The sequence below is a fragment of the Corvus brachyrhynchos genome, unplaced genomic scaffold (assembly GCF_000691975.1).
Source record: "Corvus brachyrhynchos isolate BGI_N302 unplaced genomic scaffold, ASM69197v1 scaffold832, whole genome shotgun sequence".
In the NCBI taxonomy this organism is placed as follows: Eukaryota; Metazoa; Chordata; class Aves; order Passeriformes; family Corvidae; genus Corvus; species Corvus brachyrhynchos.
Genome location: NW_008236798.1, coordinates 353017 through 370754, shown reverse-complemented (window position 1 = coordinate 370754; position 17738 = coordinate 353017). Strand labels below are relative to the sequence as shown.

The window sequence follows — 17738 nt, the reverse complement described above, 5'->3', positions numbered from 1 at the left end:
TGGTGAAAAACTGATTTGTAGTTGTGTGTTTCATTAGTTAATGAAGCATATTTCATTTGGCTGATATTTTTTCCCCCCATTATTAGAATGTAGGTATTTTGGTAACAGGTTTTTGAATTTATGATACTGCAAGTGATTTAATTTAAACCCTCAAAAGTGTACCTTTAAAAGGCTTTTAAGTGCTTTCATGGCTCTCATCTCTGCATTTTGTGAATTCCTGTCATATTTTACAGGTAGAAGACAGTTTAACTAGCATGTTCAGCTGTTTTGCTGTATGAAACTGATGTGTTTAGTATCCATTTTCTCTAAGTAGTGAGAAGGAGCTAAGCAGTGCGTAGTAGTGGACTGCCTCTATGGTAGACTGAATGCATAAAAACTGCCTTTAGGCCAAATTTGGTCAAGACATTTAGTGACATTTAATGTCACTGAACAAAATCCTGTTTGATTAGGAATCTCAGTTCTGCCCTCCATGTGTGGAAGTGCATATGTGACTCTCTAAACAAATGTTACATCTGTTTGTGTGTGTGTGTGTTAGAACTCTCACGCCCCCACCCCTTGTTAAGTGCAGTACTGAAGTACAATGTGGCTGTGATATGACTTGTCTGATCAAAAGAATCTAATCAAGCCTTGTATTCCTGAGCTTTACTAGCCTGAAAGAATTTCATATGGAAAGTGTTTCATTTCCTTTAAAGCCAAGTGGTAGTATTTTCTTCTTTTTTAAATAAGCTAAATATATGCATTTTAATTTTTTCCCGTCTCCTCCTCCTCCTGGTCTTACAACACATTTTACTTTGTTGCCCAAGCTCAGAAAACTTTGTCAGGAAGAAGGGTGAGCAATGCTTCTGTTTCCCATGACCCTCAACTCTAATGTTGTTCCAAGAGCTCACTACTTAGAAATGCCTTGATAACTGCTTTCATTCCTTTCATCCCTCCCCCACCATCCAGCAAAGGCCAGTGGGACCCATCCTCCTTTGAGCAGCTCTCTTCACAGAACAGGGGAATCTACTTAATGTAAAAGTCATGGAACATAAAAGCATTGGAAGATACATGACAGAATTTTTTACAGCTGAAGATATGCATGATAATTGCTGCAGTGATTTATTCTTGGTTTCCTAGAAGCAGCTTCTCAGAGCTCCCTGTTCATACCACAAATAATCTTATTTTTTATTTTTTCCTCTGGATAGGAAGGGTAGGGGTAGTAGTGGGGAAATTGCATCTCATTCTGTATGTGCACAGCACAGAACTGGCAGAACTGATCTTGGTCAGATACTCAGAACTGTGGCTCCTTAAGAATGTGTTGCAGCATAGGCTTTAATTATATTCTGATATTATATTATCCTATCGTGCATTTCTTTGTTTTTCATTGTCTGCAAATAGGCACATGTACTTTTAAAATTTCTTTGGATGCATGGTAAGATTGAGAACAAACAGAGAAACATGTCTTTTCAAGTACTACTGAAAGATCATCCGATGCACCAATACCTTACATTGCACTAGAAATGTGGGAATTCCCGTGTTTTTTCTGGCAAATCCCTAGCTGCCAGACAGGAAATCACTCTCTGCTTTTTCAGCCTCTGACAGCATCTGCTGTTAGTTTCTATGTCCTCTTTTTTGTGGTGCTTCTCTGCCTGCTCAGTGCCGCTGGGATGTGGCAGGAGGAGTGAGAAATGACGTAGCATGCCTGGTAAACCATGTTTCATTGAAAGAGTCTGGGGGGAGAATACTGGAACATGGACCCAGCTCCCTGGAAAAGTCTGACACTGTTCTGGGAAATAAACATCCGTGGGGTGGGGGAAGAATGTGGAAGATCATGAAAGAGCATTTAAAATCCCCAGAAGGAGCAAGAGAAAGTATGTTGAGGGTCAAAGCAAGTTTGCAGGGACGAAAGTTTAGTAATCTTTGAGACATTGAGAACTATGGAGTAGTTTTATCAACAGACAGGGAAAATACTGAGAATGCAGAATGATACTCAATTATTTGAGAATGGAAAAAAAGTAGGGAAATATGCTTGTTTTCTAAGATTTATTTTTCTCCAAGACAGAAGAAATGTTGGAATATTTCAGTCCTTACAGTGGATCTTGGCCAAAAAGTTTACAGGATGAAAACAAGCATATCTGCAAAACTGTCATTGTATAAAAATGTTTTGGTTTAATGTAATTTAGAAAAATATAATAATATGCTAGAAATAGTACTAAGTTATACCCTACAGCAAATCTTTACAATTTCAGAAGTAGAAGGAAACCAAATGCTTTCTGAAAATTCTAGCCTTATTCGTGGAAAAATACTGTAAAAAATTGCAGTGGTGGCAAAGGAAAATTTCCTCTTCTGCTTTGTACCATGTGATTAGTCACTTGTAAAGTGTAGTTCTGTGAATATGGTTTGACGATTGAAAGGTTTAGACCATGGTAATTCCCTGCAACGTCAGTTTTTTTCTAATCAAATGCAACAGTATTGTTAGACAGTCTTATAAACTGAAATATTGAGAAAGGATTTTGTAAGAATGAGGTAATGAGAAATAAAATACAAGGATGTGGGAGTATCACTTAATATGAGAAACAGCTATGAAGTTACATACATGTTTTAACTTCAGAGAAACAGATGAGCAGTTTGTACTGTGTGGTGTCATCCACATTAAGGGTTATAGGGCATACATTTTTAGTTGCATTTGTATTATTTCATGTATTTATAGTTATGAAAAGTCAAAACAAGTAAGTAATTTTATAGACTTTACAGCTTTTGCATACTAAACTAAAGTTCATTTCTTTCTATTCTGATTATGTGAATAAGGTTAGGTTTCCACATCTACACATGAAGTGAATGGGCGTAAGGAGAGGAATAGTGAAAAGAGGGATGAAATATTATCAATATTGTTTTTTGTCTGTATAATATTATTTGGTTTACAGTTATTTTTCAGGGAAGTTTTATTATGTTTTTTATCAAGTAAGCATGCAAATGTGGTGTAAAAATCCCCCTCTCATTAGATATCAGTGTTGCGTTCTTGGAGTGTCTTCAAGACGTATTAGATTTAGTTCCTAACTGTAGAGGATTACTAAGAATATCCAAAGTACTGCTCAAGTGTCCAACAAAAGGAAGTTGTGATTTTACAGCGTTGGTATGAATAGCTATGATGTTTACAGAACATACAGACTTTTCAGTAACTCTTGCCTCATAGTGTTAAGAAGGTGGGGATTTTGTTGCATTTGATCAAGGGGATTTCTCAGTACTTTCTAGAATGGGAAAGTAAATTGTGCATTTTTCTCATGGAAATATTCATGAGTAAGAGAATGACACTGAAAAATTTCGGTGGCTTATGTAACCCCAGAGGAATGCAGCAATGCATCGACTGCATGTTGACATATTCTCCTGATGTCCTTTCCCTGGAGATTGTGGGAAAAAATTAGCTTCCCTGAAATTAAGAGCAAAGCATAGAGCCTAAGGTAAAAAAGTAATCTGGCATTGTAGGGGTAGGGAGTTGGTAGACAGTTTGTTTTAGTTGCTTATTGTTGTTCCATGAATAGCAAATTGGCAAAGAATATGCACTGATGAAGCTGGCAAATAAAGGGAATAAAGAGTTTATTGAGATCAACAATGAAAGACTGTGTCAATACAGAGCAGTGGCCCTAGAGCTGCAAAATCTCTGGCACTAGGCACTGGATTCTCTATTCCCTTGTGGTCTTCTCTTGTGGATTCTTTAAAAAGCCTTGTGGCAAACGGACAGCATTAGCTCCATCAGCCCTTGCAGATAGTCTCTACTCTGTGCCAGCCTGCCAGCCTGCCCTTGTTTTGTCAAATTAAATTCTTCTGCAGAAGTTTGGATAAAATGTGGTCACTCATTAGAGGAAAGGGTTTTTTCTTCCTTTTGTCTTTTTTTTTTTCTCGTGACAATCATTAAAGTTAATATGATCCGGAAATTAACTCAGCTGAGAAGTAAAGAATAACAAATGTGTGTAAATAATTTCATCAGATAGACTTCTAAAATAGAAATACCGTGGAAAATATTCCATGCAAAAGAAGGACTCCAATATTGAAAGCCATGAAACCAAAGACGTCAGAAGCTGCATCAGCTGACTGTACGATCTTTTTGTCAATGTTTAAAAGGCGTGTTAATGTGCACTGTAAATTGCTCTCTAACTATAGATGATCTGGACATGTTATGGCGGTGATGTTTTATTAAATTGGGATTGCCTGTTCTGGCAGCAAGCCTGAGAATTCTTTTCGTGTACAGTTGAAGCAATTAATTGTGTTACGAGCATATGTGCCAACATTCCCATGCTCAGGATTGCGGCTTTGGGCTGATTTGTAAGACATTTTCAGGTCCCCGTATTTGTGCTGACCTGCTACCATGTATGTTATGAATAGGAAGATTTTTCTAAATGTGATAATTATCTAAAACCATTGATATTTATTTATTTTTCAATTTAAATTAGTAGTGAGCAATGAAGAGTGGAAAGGCAAAAATAGTGAAGAAAATACATTTTGGTGCTCTTCTCCGAATTAAGACCAACTACTGTGAAGCTGGGAGTTTTAATGAGAAAGCCCTTAAGCCAGGAAGAAATTTGAAATATAGCAGTGATATACGCAATCTTGTATGATGACTGCTTTTAACTGCTTAATCATTCATACTGCCTAAATATAATTGTACTGCCAGCTTCTGTGTTTACAGTGTATGGTGTGGAAAAAGATATCCCACTGTGACATGTTCTACTTACAATCAAATTGACTGTAGCAAACACAGAAGCTGTTGAAGTTCAGTGCTTCTCAGTAGGGTGTTCTTGTTCCTCCGGCTTATTTCTGGCTGTTGATATAGCTTGTATCCGTGAAGCTCATTCCCTCATAAAATAACAAAGCCAAGGAAGTTCCCTGTTCATCTTCACTGTAAAAGAGGATGTCATGAACTATTTAAGAAGACATGTATCTCACAAGCATTTTTCTAAATAAATAATGTTTTGCAGATTTGTATTTGTAATACTGAAAGCCCTTTTTTCACTTTTATGAATTTTTAAATGCTTCCTTGCTTCTGTCATTTAGCATGGTAAGAACACTGCAAATTATGCTCGTAGCTGCTGTTTCACAATAATAATCTCTCTCATATAAAAACTACTTTCTCAAGTGTTTAAATAACTTAGCCAGAACAATTGTTTATAGCATGAGAGTTGCCTATGAAATAAATCAAAAAAATAAATCTATTTGTAAAGCAATTAAAAATAACCATAACAATGACTCATTTTCAGGTATTGAGGAGCAGAGGTCAATGAACTAGATAAGTGTTTCTCTGCATTTTAGCATGCTCTTTTATCAAGCACTCTGGCAATACTGTTCGATTTCTGCTGTGTTTTATTCACATATTACAATGCCTTAGTGCTGAGTTCTGCTGATTAGCTTGGGTTTTTAATAAACGTGTATGTCAGTGCATGACCAAATGAGACAGCTCATCAAGCATGGCACCACAATGCATCTAATCATATCTGGTAGTGGATTCCTACTGCCCCAAAGGTTTGAAACACCAAAGGTGACTGTACGTGGTCTCCTTTCCAGTCTTCAGCTGTCCTGTAATTCAGCTGACTGAAGGATTGCCTCTAATGTTCTAGGTCAGTCATCACCCCTTTGCTTCTGCTTTCTTTGAAGCCATGTAATAATAGCTAGCTTTGTGTCAGATGGCCAGATATGTTGCTGTTACTGTATTAGCCAGAGTGTCTGTTGTCTGAAGTCCCATTTACTGCATTCCAGCTGGTGCTCGGGAGTTCATTTAGGCATGTTTAATCTTCTCACTAGATTTCAACTGCTGTTTTTCTATATTAACCCCAGTGAATGATACCAAGCTTTTTCAGGATAATTGACATCACTCAGGAAGAACATTGGTTATTAGAACTCCATTTGCTAATGAAGTCATCTTTGTAAGCAGACAAGTGGAAAGACTTTGGCTTTGACATGTTTGCTGAGAACACTTTCTTGCAGGCTGCTACTAGGGTAGGGATATAAATCCTCTGCAAGTGCAAAAGTTTCTTGCTTTTGGAGATTGATTTATCCCTATCAAAAGTTTGGACTTTGTGCTGTTCTTCCAGACACCAGACTGGCAAAACCAAACAAATGACAACCTTCCCAGCCCAATAAAACAATTCATTGTGCTTACCAACTTGTGGAAATCTTGTCAGGTGTCCTTATGTGTAGGACTTTGTCCTTGTTGTGACAGGCTGTGCCATGCCAAAGCATACACTCGTTTTTTCATCCTTTGAGTAATAGCATCTATAATTTCATCACATTGTTGCAATGTATTGTTCTTTCCTTCTCCTCAAGACTCTATATAAGAAATTATTTTACGATCTGTTTAACAAATCTAGGACAAGAAAGTGGAAGAACAATTCTGGTAATACAAAGGGTTTGGATCATAATTTTATCATCCTATATTGAGCTGTAAGGCCCTGATGCCTAAAATAAGTTAATACATTACAGTTCATATTCCATACTTCTCTTTGGCAGTTTCAAAGAAAGTGAGTCTTAAATAAACCTGCCTTCTAGAATAATCCAGAGGAATTTTTTGCATTTTTTTATTGAAAAAATACATGTTAAGGAGATTAATCAAATTTATAAAACTTCAGGGAGAAGTACAATAGAGTAGTGCATTTTCTGATTCCTTGGTGACTTTCCTGGATGGATGATGACTTTTATTATTCTTTCACTAGCACTATGATACTGATGGTTGGTATTGTATGTATCCATATGCAATACTGATGTTACATTACTTTATTGTGGTTAAGCTTTGTTGTGGTTATCCTTTTATTATTTCCGGTCACAGTGTAGTAGCTTTTTAGTACTTCCTCTGTCAGCTCCACAAAAAAAATAAATCTTGTTGGCCAGCTGACTTGCTGCAGCCCTTACTAAAACAGGCAACTCTGTCACAATTATCTCCTTGCTCTGACAGTAAGTAGTGTGTAGATGGCTACTCTTGACTATGTGTCTCACTGCAAAATGGAACTGAATCCTTCTTTGGAATCTGATAAAACAGGTAACAAATGGTAGAGGGAACAAACTGTCAGAAAATACATATTAACAGAACTACCCCTCTGGCAAGTGAAGGTTATCAGGTTGCATTTTCATTCTTTTGCTGGTACCCAGAGAGATTACTTCATTTGAGTGCCTGCAGAGGAGCAGGGGCAACAACATTTGTGAGTGCATTGAGACTTTTGAGCAGCCATCCTTCCCTGCATGATAGACTTGTACCACCAGTCAATAAAACTGGTGAGGTTTTTATAGTAACTTAGAAGATTGGTTGTCTCTGCTTGGAAGGAGATTTCTGTCCTGAGCTAAGTGAATGTCCTAGTTCATGTGGATTCAATGAAAAGAGGGACATGACTTTACAATGTACTTGCTGAGTAAGAGCAACTCTTAATAATGCCATGTAGCTTGCAGATTCTAAAAAGTTTATTTGTTTGGTGTGGTGATTACCTTCCTTCTGGAAGCAGCAGCATGCATTGAGGAATCTCAGTGACATCAAGACTTTGGGATATACTGTGATAAACGACATCTTGTAAAACTGGGCAAGGTCTCTGCTCTATCTGTGCTTTTCATTGTTTTGTCCATCATTTGCCTCTTCTTGATTGGAGACAGTTGCTCTTAAATCCGGTTTAATTCAGTTTTGAATCTTGGTATCTTTTAGAGAAGATATGCTTACTGCACAGCTGCTCCTTTCTGTGGCTGGGAGAATTTCATAATCAATTAAAATGACGATGCTCCTAAGAAGGTGATAAATACAACCAAGTGGCACCACTTGGTCCAATGTTGGTGATTCAACTGCATTGTCAAACTTAGAGTCTTACAGAGTAACTCCTATTTCAGCCTTTAGGAAGATGTCCAAGTCAGCTGGAATTTTCTGTAGAATAATATTTTTTTATCTTTTCAGGTTAAATTAACTTTGTACAGAACTTGTAAGTGTTACAGGAAACATCTGACCTTGGAATTTCATTTTATTCTTTGCTACATTAAACAGCTTTAATCTTATTAGGGTATCTTCTAATACTCTGAAGGTATTAGAAAAGGCCTCATATAAAGGCAGATATCTCCAAATGGTATTTTGCTGCATGATTTTATCAAGTTACCTAATAAGCTCCTTAATTCTTCAGTCCACTGTTTCTGAGTTAGGTTAAACATACCTCCTTCGGGTTCAAAATGTGTAAACTGTGTCTGATTTGCTGACACAGTGAAAGAAAGATTGGCATCATGTATCAATAATCCAGGATATGAAATGGAGACTCCTCCTTTGGTATTTTTAACATTTATTTTCCTTTCACATTGGTTCCACCAAACCCTGCATATGTGGAAGAATGATAGGGGAGAGCCCATGCTCCCTCATTTCCTTTCACATTCACAGAGATGCTGTTCATTGTGGGCAGTTATTAGGTTGTCCAAAGGAAACATATCTGCATTCCTATATGCAACAGTTAATTTTTACATTCCAGTGTACTTGCAGTATAGAAACTTCTTCATTCAATTACGTTAAGGCCATGTAGTTCCTTTCGACATCACTTGGCATACAGCAATTTTGTATAAGGGTTTAGGACTCAGTGTGGTAACTTGGTGAAGGAGTGTACAATAAAACTGTGTTTCTTCCTTTTAAACTTGAATTTGTTCGCAGCAGGATATTTTCAAGTTTAGATCTTTCTAACAAATGTAGACCAATCATTTACTTAGCTATGAAAGATGTATTTGCATAAGATACAGTGCTTCATCTTATAAAGATTATTTTGTTTTCATCTATACAAACAGTAGGAAACACTTTGTGTTTAGCATCTAATTTGTTAATAAACTTAATAATATAGTCTTCATGTACAGCACAGTAGGAAATGTGCAGTAAGGATGCAATAATTCTGGGTAGGATTCTTTCCTGTTTTCCATTTTCTTTATCAAAAAGATACAGAATTTGTTTTCCCAGTTCTTTACATCTTCGTTATTTATCAGATATGCATACAGAATTCCCAACTAATAGAAGAAAAAAAGTCTGTTCATGTCTGTCCAAAGATGATGGTTCTCTTTTTGGACTGATGTACCATATAGCTGCCTGTAAAAATACAAAATGAACAGGCATTGAGTAAATTCTGGGCAGCGCAAAATCCAGGTAGGGATTCTTTTGCTTGATAGTGATTACCTTTAATTAAAATTTTAAAAAGCAGTCATCTTATTTTGTGGATTTTTACTGGGAGGCGTTTGAAAGGTTTTTCAATCTTTATTTCATTTAGGATAGTGGAGTTGTTCTTTGAATGGTTCATTCGAATTTAAATGATGCTTTGTTTGTATGGGGGTCGTTTGTGTCTTGATTTAGGACATTAGGCCAATTTGTATATTTGTATGTTAGGTTTTATTCCTGCCTGTAGTCTACTTACATATGCAATTTGTCACTAGAATTAATTTCTTATACTAATTTCTTGTTTTTTAAGAAGTATGAAGGTTCTTCAGTTGTCAATGTAATACATGTATTAATGTTTGAAATCTTGCATCAGCCTATTTCATTGGTGTCTAGGAAATCTCAGGTTCTTTGATTTTGAAGTGGTGATGGTGATTTTAAAATTATGTTAATGTCCAGAAAAGATACTGGAAAGGAAACTTTGTAAACAGAAAAAATACTTAATGCAGAAATGCATGATGCCTTGCTCCAGTGAAGTTCTAGTGGAGTAATTCTGATTTTCTGTTTCTTTTTTCCTTGAATTCTAGATTTATCCATGGCAGTACAAAAATTTTCACAGTCTTTACAAGATTTTCAGTTTGAGTGTATTGGAGATGCTGAAACTGATGATGAAATTAATATTGGTAAGTAGGCTCTTTGCTCTGCTTGCAGTAACATTTTTATAGTTTCTTATATATCTAGCATGTTATCAGAATTATAGTGGGGCAGTTCACAGTTATTTTTTAATGGTTCATGTCACAAAACCAGAAAAATTTCAATAAATAGAAACCATGCTGTTCCGGTTTAAAAATACATGTCAAAAAAGCTATGTCTTCATGTCAAAAAAGCCATGGGTTTTTTTTCATGGCAAAAAAGCTGTGTTTTCATGGCATAATTTGATTTATTGTAGTGGAAAGTATTCAGCAGTACTTTTGTCAGCTGAGTCAACTGTGAATCCTCTAAATTCTGCTGCTACTTTTATTGTGACAGTTTTCAATGGGTTACTAAAAGGTACACAAGTTTCTATGATGTAACATAAGCCTGGAAAAAGCCACCTAAGTGCCTAGTAAGACGCAGGAAGTATTTAAAGGTCTAAAAAGAGGAATATGTTCATTACAACTTGTGCATTCCTGAGTATATGGTTGTCTGAACTTCTGCCAGTGAAATTTAGTAGCTGCTTATTGTTCTGTTTCTGCACACACCCAGAAATTCTGCATTTGCAGAACTGAACAGCTCAAATTGTCTTGAATGTAAGCCTCTTTAAGGTCATCAAAATATTCTTCCCTCAGCAGACTAATCCTGGAAATGTTTCCAGGATTCAGAAATTCAGCCACTCTTTACTGCAAGGCATTGCTGCAGTTGTAGTGATGCTTTTTTGCACAGTAGCACAGCAGCTGGAGTGCTTTAACCCCCACTGGTAAGAAATTTGGATTATAATCTATCTTCAGAATGGCTAAATTCAGTATCATGAGTCTTACATACCACATGGCCCCCATGTGTCTCCGAAAACATCTGAGAGGAAGTAAGATGGTTCTTAAAGAGTAGTGGCTTCTAAAAATAAATAATTTGGCTGTACAAGAGGGAACATAGGACTTGTTGGTATTTTTTTAAAGAAGTTCTACGTAATGCAGAGAGGAAACTCAGATTTAGTCTTTTCCAAGTGTATCTATTATTGTGATCTATTTTCAAGTCTCCTCTCTCTTCAATTTTTTCTTTTCCTGACTGAGTCATTGGACAGAAGACCTGAGCTGCTTGTTATCACTCGCAGGGTTTGCCTCATCCTCTCCCTACAACATTGTGGTAGTCAGAAAACTGTCATCAAAGATGACTGGTATTTGGTCACTGTCTTCCAATAACTTTTGGCAGGGGGGTGGGAGGGGAGGTTTAATTTCACTGACAGTTAAAAGTAGGGGAGTGACATCACTGAGCTGCTGCTACTCAGGTACAAAACTGCATGCATTCTTCAGGTGTATCCAGCTTGGAAAGAGAAATGGTGTGTATGTACTCTTTGGCATGCTAGATATTATTTCTTGGCTGTTAAAATTATATTGTAGATATATTTATAAACTAAATCTGCAGTATCTCAGTTATATGTCTTAGATTTGGTCAATAACTTTTTTAAAGACATACGATTTTGCATTTAAAATGAGGTGACTGAGAACAAAGGCAACATTCATTTTACTTTTAACCTAAACATAGCAAAGAAAAGGCATTTTATTTTTTGGACGTTAAACAGGCATTTAAAACTGTTTAGGAAAAAAACAGCATTCATGAAGCTTGACAGCTGATTTGTTTCACTTGAAGCTTCAAAGAAGGGATTTCTAGCTTCTAAAGGACCAATCACTTGATGGATTGTCATACACACCAAAGAAGCTTGTAAGAGTAAAAGGTAAACTGACAGGAATCAAATTCAAGTCCAACAGAGCTTGAATGATACTGTGTGCTTTTATAGGGTAAGGCGCAATTTTTGATCTCCCTAGAGCAGTGACCTAGAATTTATCCATATCTTTAGCATGCCCCAACAAGATACATGTTTGCTTATCATCAAAGACAGCTTTGTATAGATGAATCCTACTCTGTGCTTCCTTCTGCCTTCACCTCCTTTTTTTAAGAATGTCTGCAACTGTGCAGGCCAGTGGGAAGTTCTACTTCAGTCTGCAGTGATACTCTGACTTGATATGATTTGTAAAAACCTACCGTATACATAGGGGCTTATTGTAAGGACTACATTTCTATTTCAAGCTTAGCATTGAAAATCTACCCTAAGACACCTTAGCATTGGAAATTCACCTCTACATAAGACTTCTTCTGTCAGGATGTGATTATTTAAAAAACAAAAGTTTCAGATTCTTTCAGCATTAAATGTAAGGGATTTAAGTGATTTTTTTTCTTTTTTTTCTTACCAGCTAAAAATATTTGGAATTGAATTGATAGCTCCATTAACAGTTTTTGAGGCAATACTGGAGTTGAGGGTCTCCCTTTAGTCACTAAGCAAAACTCTTTTTTTTGGCTTCTTTTTTTTCCAGTCTAAGATCTAATAAAAGCAGTTTTATTTTCATTTCCTATAACGTGTGCATTTTTAGTTGCTCTCAATATAATTTATCTATTCCAGTGAGCCCATTACATGAAACACATAAGAATTAGTAGTAGTTAAGCTTCATGACACTCCACATAAACAGAATTATAGTGGTCTTCATGCTTATTTTAATCCATCTTGTATTTAATCCAGTGATTTATTTGTTTGGGTGGTTTTTTTTTTTTTTAATTCCTGTCTTTGATTTCTAATTCTTCCATAGAAGGGGTGTTCTTCTTTGACAAAAAAAATCTTATCTGTGACTGTGGCTGTATAATGCATTTTAGGTATTTTTTTCATGTTGCTGCAGGTTAGCCAGATTTATCTTCATAGCCACTTTCAGATACACCATGCCTAGTTTAGAGTCATTTTATGCATGAGCTGTAGGCAATTTCTCTGACTTTCTTGGATAAGCAGACTGCCTTGTTCCTCAAATCATCTACAGCTTCTTTTTTGTTTTTAGTTGGTTTTTTAACTGTGAACATCAAAGGATTCAAGCTATAAAAACCTTTTCCGTTTTTAAGCTTTTTGCCAGAATATTTGGTTTGGGAAACAAGGTGTCCAGCTTTACTAGCTTTTCTTATTAAAAAAATAAAACAAGCTGGCAACAATTGCTGGTTTTGTCTCTTCCTCTGCTTTAGAATGCTCGTGGAAGCATGTGATCTGCAACAGTGCATGGGCTGTGCTATTTGATGGCAGAACATGGTTGTTAGCTCCAGTTGCATGTGATTCAGCCAAGCTATAATTGTTTTTTGTGCCACTAAAAAGTTTTGCAGAAAATAGCATTTTCAATGCAAAAATAGCAAGATGAATGACAGAAAATTAATACTACTAAAAAGCCACAGTAATGAAGGTTTTATGTAACTTGCCCTTACTCTGAGAAGAGGGTGTTGCTTTCCTAATCTAAAAACTGTGCTTTCCTCAGAAATACCAACACTTGATAACACTTTGCCATTTGCTTTTTAGACATATCACCCTGCCCCCTTTGTAAATATTATGCACAAAAATTAAATACTTAAGATTGACAGTGAATGTAAATGAGGTCAGTAATTTGTCATGCCCAGTGGGAGTTCTGTGTAAAAAGGATGCAGGATTTTTACATGTTTCACACCATATAGGTAACACAGAATGTTACACAGATGGGACAGCTGCAAAAACTATGTTTTCATGATCATCTATATTTTTCCTCAGTATACACTACAGGCATAAATTTTGCAAGGAGAAGGTTTGCCCAGCTCCTCCTAGTGTTATCCAACTTGTGTCACCTGGATCTCTCCCCAGGAATTTCCCTGTTTTGATCCTCTTTTATTCTGTTTGTGTTATCTGGTTTATGGCTGCTAGAGATGAAAATAATAAATGTTATTAACTCAATGGAATTCTGTCTTGTGCTTTTAACAAGTTTGTGTCTATTTTGTATTATGGCTAATTATATATCAGTGAGATCTAATATCTGCAGTGTAAGACCATGCTCTTCAGCATTAAAAAAAATAAGACAAATAAATACATTCCTATATTCTGGCATTTTATTTTATCTGTTTTGTTTTATCTGTATCTGTTTTTTATTAGCATGTGCTGTTTAGGAAAGTGCACTGAAAAGCGTGTGTGTTTCACTCTGTAACTGCTGGTTTTGAAGTTTGGGGGTTTTTTTCCTGAAGAGAATTATATTATGACAGATGTTTCAGGTAGCATCAGATGCTTAATTTAAGAATGTAATAGGATTGTGATGATTTATGAAATCATTATTAATTGAGCCACAAAGAATAGGTCAAAAGTTCTAAAATGTGGTGTCTTTTCTTGTGGGAACTGAATTCTTTTCTTGCCACTAGCAACTGGTGACCTTTGCTGACTCACACCTCAAGTCATTCATGGGATTATTAAATTGCTAGCAACTAGCAATCTACAGAACTGTTAGCTCATACCTGGCAATTACGTTGTTTACAGCAGTTAGTTTCAAGTTGAACTTTGAAAAATCAACTCAAATGTACTGGAGAGAAAGAAGTCAAAACCAACCAAACAAATGCAGAATGCTAATAGTAGTTCTTTGTTAGAGTCCATTGCTGTGTTTTGCTTTCTTGTTCTAGCTGAGCAATGATGCCAGAAGCTCAGCCTTCTTTTTTTCTCATACTGGGCATCCACATGCACAATGCTTTTCAGTTAGCATTTGCTCTAGCCTCTCAGAGAGCTTGTCAGAGGACAACCATCCTGTAATTCAAAGCAGCAAATAGATCTGTACTGGGAAATTTATATATAAAACTACACAAAAAAAGAGGAAAAAAATAATGATGTTTCCTTTTCCCCCCCATCTCTTGTAACAATGTATAAGTTTAATTGACTTTAAGAGGTACCAAATTCCATTTTTAATGGTATGTACTGTGGATACAATGCTCTATTCAAATAAATAAGTTTAAAACAACAAAAAAATTGTATGGGAGCTTTATGCATGCCTAGTGTGTAGAGGCAAATCTTGACAATCAGTCTATGGACTTGGCAATCTCCAAGTTAGGACATTGTCTTTTGGAGGTTCATCAGGAACCTGAGATGGTAGATGTCAGGTTGCTCATTATTTCAAGCCACTGTTGCTTGTGGTGTGTAATGGCTTCTTGAATTTGCTTGGCTCTTCCTGAATTATTTATTAAATGCAGTCGAGCCACCTACAGTCTGAATCACTTGGATATCTTACAGGTCATCTCCTTAATTACTTGAGGTTAGCTTTCATGTTCAAGAAAGTTCTTTTTGGGGTTAATATTCAACCTATTTTGCACTGAATTCCCATTTGCAACCAGGCTTCCAAATGGAATTACCAAATTCTAAATAAGTCTAAAATTACTTCCACCATCTCAGGTCTACTACTGCCTTACTCAAAGCAAAGAAAGAACAGGATCTCGCCAACACCTTGAGGGCAGGGTTCTGGGGGTGGATTTTTTTAGCATAGGCATCATCCCAATAACTTTTCTAGTGGCTTGAGTTTGTTGACCTTGTGGAACACATTAGAGACAAATGTATTTGCAAAAGGCGGTTTAATTTTAGATGGGTGGGGAAGGGTTGAGTCCTGAATTAGACTAGAAAGCTATTTACAATGGGGAGTGAATTTGCATAGAAAGGTTATGTGCTGCTTTTCCACAGTAATTACCTGCTTAGATTTGCCAGCTCTCTTCCTCCAGCTGAAAGAATGAATTTTAAGATTTAACTTTTTAGATTACTTTCAAAGCAACTTTGCATAAGCTACTTGCAAGATCACAGGACAGAGTTCTTTGGTACTCCTATTGGATTATTTTTATCTACAGAAGTTAAATTTATGGGAGGAACTCAGCACAATCAGGGTGTGAAATGCCTGAAGTGTTAGTTTCAAATCTGTTGATTCTGTTCCTACCATTATTTTTTTATCCATGTTGCATATTTGACAGTTTAAATAAATGCCACCTGTTTCTGGAATGCTATTGTTTCTTGACTTCAAGATGAGTGATTTTATGCTAGTGCTGGGATCCTATCAAGGCTTCAAAACAACATCTGCCCCAGAAAGTGAAGGTTGCCATTCTGTTGGTTGAGCCCAGAGCTCTTGTCCTTGTTTTGGAAGGTCAAATGAGGTTGACAAATCAGGAAACAACATAATGGTGCAGTAAGTTTTTTATCTGTTCAGGAAGAAAAGGTAAAATAAGATCAGCAACACTTGTTGTCTTTGCTTCTTCTTCTCTTGGCTACCTATCAGAAGGTTGTTAGAATTTGCCTGCTTCATTCTTTGTTGACCTTAAGATGAGTATTCAAATGAAAAAATTAGATAGGTGTGGCTGATGCAGTACTGCCATTCCTGTCTGTCCTACCTTTCTTCTGTGTCAGGAGTAGCTGACAGTGGTAGCTCTCCTGAGTCCCTGCAGTTTGCATCCTGGTGTACTAACAGAATCTGAAATTCGTGTTAGTTCATTTTACTGTATTGGACTGCAGACTGTGGTGTCTCAGATACCACTGGCCTTGGAGTTCCTACTGTGAACAGAAAGAAGTTGAGCAGGTAATGGACAACAACAACTTTGTTGTCCTGGTGCATTTTGCTAAGGAGTTGAGTCAGCATTTGATCTGAACAGCTGAGTAGGTGAATGGACAAGTCCATGCCACTCACAGATAAAGATGGAGTAGCTTTTGTGTCTCTCATTGATATTTTGAACTTCAAGATTCTTGAAGGTGTATTCTACTTTATTGTCCTCATTCCATGCCTTTAACATACCTCTTTTCCCCTCCTTAGTCATTTAACTTCATTATTTCTAGAGTTGGACGTCCCAGTGGAAGTATGAATGCCTGTGGGGAGACAATCTTGAGGACTAGAGAGTTGCTTTATAGAGTTGTTTTGAAAATAATGAGTATGTACTTTTGATGCACATAATAGACTTCTAGTAAAATGGCATAACATTTTTGACTTGTCATGCTAGCATACCTCTTGAGAAAGAGGAACTAGTTTTCAAAAACAGATAATGGTTTGATCAACTCAGCTCTGAGATATTCATCTTCAGGTCTGAGCAAATAAATTGAAGGACTTGTACTTTCTGAAATCAAAATGCTTAGTAGAGACTAGAGTTTTAAGCACAGGAACTTTTTGATCCCTTTGTAGGCCTAAATGCAATAAAGCAGTTATGGCAAACCTAACATCTGTTGAAGTATTTGGTGCTATTTTTTCTAAACTCTTTCACTATTCAAGCAATAAATGCACAAAACTTTAAAAATCAAAAGAACAGTATTAATGATTGTCAGATGCCTTCTGAATATATTACTTTTGCTTTTACTTCCCCTATTTCAGCACCCATAAAGAGCCACACACAAATAAGGTTTGTACAGCTGGGAAGATTAAAATACCAGGGTTTTTTTCTTTAGTTAAAGTATGGATGTGCCTCTGAAAAATTGGGGATTGGCCAGTTCCATTTGTACCTGTTGGAACTCTAAACAACAACAGTTAATTTCTTCCCTCCCCCCTTCATCGCAAAGGGATTTTTGGGGAAACCATGGGTGAAAAAACGGATTGGGAATACACTGGGGGTAATAGGATATAGGATAAAAGGGAAAGGTGGGATTAGGAAAGGGAGACTGTAGGGACTGTTTATAATGTGGATATTGTCTAACATGACTACGATTTTTAGCATATATACTGCCTTTTACAGAAACACCATCAGGCCCAGTGACCTCTGCTGCTTGTAACCCTTTTCTACCTTGCACAATTTTGAACTCTACTACTTCTCCATCTCCTAAACTTGGGATGTATTTTTCAGGGTTATTCTTTTTAATAGCAGTTCCATGAATGAATATGTCTTCCTGGTTGTCACATCTCGTTATAAAACCATAATTTTGTTTAACATTATACCATTTTACTATTCCTAAAACCTTAGCTACGGTGATTTTTTCCTTTTTCGGAGTGGCTGCTGTTTTCCATCTTGCTGCGTTTTTGCTTTCTCTTTCGTTTTCGCTCACTCCCATGTTGGAACTCCCAGGGTTGTCAGTGCTGCCGGGGCTGTCGGGGCCGGGCCGGCCCCG

The 17738-nt window shown here is 36.7% G+C and overlaps 1 protein-coding gene across 2 annotated transcripts in view; it reads left to right on the top strand.

The window, feature by feature from the left end:
• Window positions 1-9704: 9704 nt before the first annotated feature.
• Window positions 9705-17738, top strand: part of ARHGAP42 (Rho GTPase activating protein 42) — a 118500-nt gene continuing 110466 nt past the window's right edge. For both annotated transcript variants that reach the window (XM_017727965.1, XM_017727964.1), the window contains exon 1: window positions 9705-9798. In XM_017727965.1, coding sequence (XP_017583454.1) covers window positions 9711-9798 — 88 coding nt within the window. In that variant the 5' untranslated portion in view covers window positions 9705-9710. The remainder of the gene's footprint in view (window positions 9799-17738) is intronic.